Consider the following 5,000-nt stretch of genomic DNA (forward strand, 5'->3'; position numbering starts at 1 on the left):
TGATATGATAGAACTTGTAAGAAATTATAAAATCTGGCAAATGTCATACTGAGATTTATGATGTTGTTTTTAATAGTCAAATTTTGCATCAGTAGAAATGTTTAACTTACATTTTAGCCAATCAGCGGTATTACATTTGGATATATTGTCGAATTGACAGTTCTCAATTGCAACACATGCTACTAATGACTATTAACAACATTCTAATAAACAGATTTGCAGGCGGCATGTGTCAGAATTTTGGTCTCGGGCATAATTTCATAAGAGGCTTCTATTATAATTGAGAATACATGATTTTCAGAGCTTGAAGCTGCTTTGTCAGTGTGGACTGTTGATACTGGAAATATGTAGGAAAATGTTTTTGTGTGTGTGTTTTATCAGGGAAAACTGGGTCTTACATCCATGAGAGTCCACAAAGCTGAGCAGTACTTTAATCAGACAGACACAGACTGCTCCATAAATTCCTGCCCTGAACTGTTAAGGAAAGGTAAGGGAAGTTATCCGGCATAAACACACCTCAGCAGAATCATCTTATACAGAGACTCTTCATAACCTGAAGTCAAGAAAAATGGTATCATCTGTTAGAAGCATTCAGCTGCCTTTAGTAACAAAACTCTGTGTGTGTGTGTGTGTGTGTGTGTGTGTGTGTGTGTGTGTGTGTGTGTGTGTGTGTGTGTGTGTGTGTGTGTGTGTGTGTGTGTGTGTGTGTGTGTGTGTCAGATCTGGAGCTGTTGTTCCCCTCAGCGCCCACCACTTCCATCACAGTTGTGACGGTCACACAGAGGAGCAGTCGGCGTGAGGAGACAGCAGGGCAAGACAGAGCTCAGCTGCTGCACAGAGTGAGTCCTGTGATGCTTTATGTTTGTATTAAAAGTTTTGAAATGTGACTGACACAAAGTTTAAAAAGCTGCTGTTTCTTTTTTTCTCCTAACTGCAGTTTGTGAGTGGTGCAAAGGAGATGTGTTTTGCTCTTTGGACTGCAGGATACTGGGCAGACTTCATTGACCCAACAACAGGAGCTGCTGTGAGTTATTTTCTGAGTTTAGTCTTGTGCTAGTTATTTATTAATAAAGAATATCAGGGAATTTTAGCCCCACTTTTTCAACATTGTGACTTTATGGTCATGAAGCATAGATAAGTTGAACGATAAAAAATGATCCCTTGAGAAGCATACTGTAAAAAAAAAAAAGCAGTCGTTCATATAATGGCTGAGTCTCAAATAACAGCCGGGGACATGGTCAGCACGAACAAATAAAAGCTGGGTAAACATTTAGCGGAGTGAAAGTACATTTTTACAGCTGTAATCCTATCAGTACAACAACTCAACACCCTGCTGCACTCAGTTTCTCTTTTTAACAGAAATACTCGTTTGATTCATCATTAAGTTCCAGTCTTTCCATTTTTTTCAGTTTTTCTGGATGAATAAGCTACCTTCAATAAGGGTAGAAGGCTTTCTAATGTTTTTTTTTTAAATTATTACATCTTATTACTATTTTTAAGGAGTCCTGGGATTTCACACCATAAATAAGGTCTGATGTTATTTTGTCATATTTAATATATTGTATGCGGAATATTTTTTTTAGTAGGACAATATTTACTCTTAAAGGTGCTATATGTAAGTTTTGCTGTTGCTACATAGCCAAGACTAGCAGAGGTGGAAAGCAACACCAATGTTAAATCTTGTTTTACTTCTATTTCTATCACTTCTTTTCTTCTACTGAAGTTAGCATGCTAATCAGCTAGCCCTGGCTCATCCTGTCTCGTAATACCACTTTGCGATAGTGAGTCACTGCAGCGTCCAGTCTGCCCTCAGTCCAACATGAGATGGTGAAGAAGTAGCGCTGCCCAGAGGGCATATTCTAACCTCTTGTCTTGTAAAAGCCACGATGGCTGAAGCTCTTGGTAAGTAAACAGCTGTTAAGGCTAACATTGGATGTGTATCGATAGCAAAACCTGACATATAGTACCTTTTTTAAAAGCTGATCCTCGGAATATACAACTCGGCATCACATCTCTTTCTGGCACAGCGTCAGGCTGCTGCCACTTTGGTGATTTTTATCAGCAACAAAAAAACTTGGCGCAAATGCCCAAAAATAAGGAAATGATACTTAAAATATTAAAAAAAAATAGTTTAATTGAACATTCCCTAGCAATTGGATGCATTTAAATCTGCTTCAAAATTAATGTTTAATGTGTTTAAAGCAGGCAGGTCAGTATATCAGTCTGCATTGATCTGTAAATTAATACAATAAAAACACAAGTTGAATTATTGATTGATGCGATTATGTAGATTTCTTCACAAAATTATATCTTTAATTGTGACTTGTATCATCGCTGTACTAATTAACCGTTAAGGACCCACACCACCTGACTCTGGATGCAGATTTGTGGTGCTGTGTGTTCACCTCGTGCCGCTTTGCACCAATCAGAAAACGGCGTGATTTCTTGGAGAAGCAGGTTCCTTTGAATTGTTGAGCTGTTGTCGTCATGCGTCACTGTGATGGGTTCAGCAGTTTTTGAGCGAGGAGACCAGTGATTTGACTGGCTGAGAGTGGATTTGCTTGTCACCACACCCTGCGATCTATATTCACCTTCACGCAGCCCTTTTACCTTGACTGTAGACTACCAATTTAGCATGAAAAGCAAGTGGGGGAAAAAACAGCGCAGATGGTGTGATTGAGTTTATGTAACAATGGCAATTTAAAGTTGGTCTAAATGTGACTATGATATGACACAGATGTTGAGAAATCAGGAGTAAAACCCTCTCTGTACTATATAAGCCAAGTAAGAGCCTGTGGTCTGTTCTCCAACAGTTCTTTGCATCTCCATCAAGTCAAACCACACTGCAGACAGAGGAAGAGCTGAGACATTTGGGCTTTCACATCGAGGTGTCGGGCTCCTGCACAGTCATTCGCCACATCCTGAGAGGAACGCCTTTGTTTGTGGGGACTGTTTTCACTAACGCGCCTACTCACAGTGCCGCCATCACCAGACTACAAGGACTTTCAAATGTACTCGATGATGAGGAATAGGCTTTTTCATATTTTATACAGAACTAAATTCAAACAAAGGCTTCTTTATGGTTTGAAGAAGCTTGGACGCTAACGTATAGTAGTGTTGGTACATGGTCTGTACCAGTGGAAGGTTGTGCAGAGTTTGTCTTACTGTAACAAACAGCAGCTGGACAAATGTTAGTATTACTGAGGACTTGACTGAGACTCTAATGCAGACCTCAGTGCTGTCTCTGGCTGACAGGTCAAGTTTTAACCCGGCTTATCCTGCACTACATCCCGGGAGAAACACACCCAGCGCAGTGGGAATTTTATAATGTGATATTTGCCATTTAGGAAGTCTGTAGGAAACATTTTAGAGGATGGCATCATCGTGTTTAGGATATTAGAAACATGAATATGAAATGGAAACCTCTCAGATGTACAGAGGCAGCTGTTGGTAATTCATGAAAAGATCCAGATTCAAACATCTTAAGATTTAATCAAGTCAATACTTTTAATACTTGTATGTTCTTTTTTTCTCCTTGATTTGTTGCACATAATCTAAAGAAATATGAATACTGTTTGAGTTGAAGCACTACAGTTGTGTCAGAACTGCCGAATGAATAAAGTGACTTCTCATCCCGCTGCAATGAAACCTCCCCTGTAGATGATTTTTTTTAATTTAATGATTTTATTTTCATAATGAAGAGTTCCCTCTTTATACATGATAAAATATACAACAAATGTGACTAACAAAAAAGAACCAAGCCACGATTAATTTGAAATACTGTGATCAAAAATTACATAAACTCAACTAAAAGATACTGACCAATGGACGTTTAAATCTATATAAAAAGGGGAATTTGTCATTTGAACACTGAAATTCTCCTGCTTTTTGAGAGATTTTACTAAGGTTTCATTTTCATGGAAGGCTTTTCATTACCACTTAAAAGTCTCTTTGCATTACCTCACCCATCATGCACCAATACAACTCATAGACGGACTACATGCACTGGTAATATCTGTTTAACAGTGACGAAAATGTGGAAACACTGGTCAACAATATAGGAACACATAAAAAGAGACTTATGTCTGTGAATCTCTTGCCACAATGCATGATGGGAGAATTTCCAACATAACTACCTCATGTAACTGCAATCTCAGGAATACTGATCATGGTGTCAACTATGTACTTATTTAGCCTTTGTTTCAAAATAATAGCGCACAGTTACTCGAGATAACTATTCAGGATAAACCTATCGCTCCATGAACTGTGTTGAAAGAACCAAATTAGCTGGATGAGGGTTAGCAGGATTATTTTAGCCTGATAAACAGCATGTCAGCCTGAAAGCAACATTTGAAGGAAAGTGCTCTGGTATACATACACACTGTTGCGTATGATCTTCTTGCTCGGTACACAGCAAGATCCTCTCAAGCAGTGGATGCAATAGAAAGAAACAGGAGTTTGACATGTTCAGATCGTGGTCATCATACCTTTTTAAAGTTATGTTTATTTCCAAATATGGCAGTCTGGATGCCCAAGACACTTAGAATATCAACTCAACCGCAACCATCTTGGGCCTTTTTGAATAATTTCTTAATCAGACACATTGTGTATGGACAGGGCTGATTTTGAATTTACCAAGAGCCTGATCTAAGCTTTCATCACTTTTGTGTGGAAAACACCTTGTCGCTCCATTTGTCTCTGTCTGACATTGTGATGGACAGACGTTTTTTCAGTTTTAGCCAATACGTAAGCTATTGACCCAATATTCTAATATTAACTTCAAATATGTGGTCTCGTTTTATGCAATGAAAAAATACATAGTTGCTATATTTTCTGACATGAGTTTTAGAAGATGGGAGAATCTTACTTTATTAAAGGAAAAGATAGCCCTGTTTAGGTAAGAGTTGGTTCTCGGTTGACTGATTTAACTGTTGGATGCAGCAAGAAACACTGGATTTGACTGGGCTTTGAGCCTGAATGCTCGGACACACAGTTTTACA

At 38.5% G+C, this 5,000-nt stretch overlaps 1 protein-coding gene across 1 annotated transcript; it reads left to right on the plus strand.

Annotated features, from left to right (window-relative positions):
• Positions 1-28: 28 nt before the first annotated feature.
• LOC120787145 (cobalamin trafficking protein CblD-like) lies at positions 29-3,648 on the plus strand. The gene is made up of 4 exons (XM_040122840.1): positions 29-487; positions 721-839; positions 938-1,024; positions 2,814-3,648. Exons 1-4 carry the CDS (start codon positions 403-405, stop codon positions 3,030-3,032), a joined length of 510 nt encoding a protein of 169 aa, XP_039978774.1. The 5' UTR covers positions 29-402; the 3' UTR covers positions 3,033-3,648.
• Positions 3,649-5,000: the final 1,352 nt, after the last annotated feature.

Source organism: Xiphias gladius, unplaced genomic scaffold (genome assembly GCF_016859285.1).
Source record: "Xiphias gladius isolate SHS-SW01 ecotype Sanya breed wild unplaced genomic scaffold, ASM1685928v1 HiC_scaffold_1125, whole genome shotgun sequence".
Lineage (NCBI taxonomy): Eukaryota > Metazoa > Chordata > Actinopteri > Istiophoriformes > Xiphiidae > Xiphias > Xiphias gladius.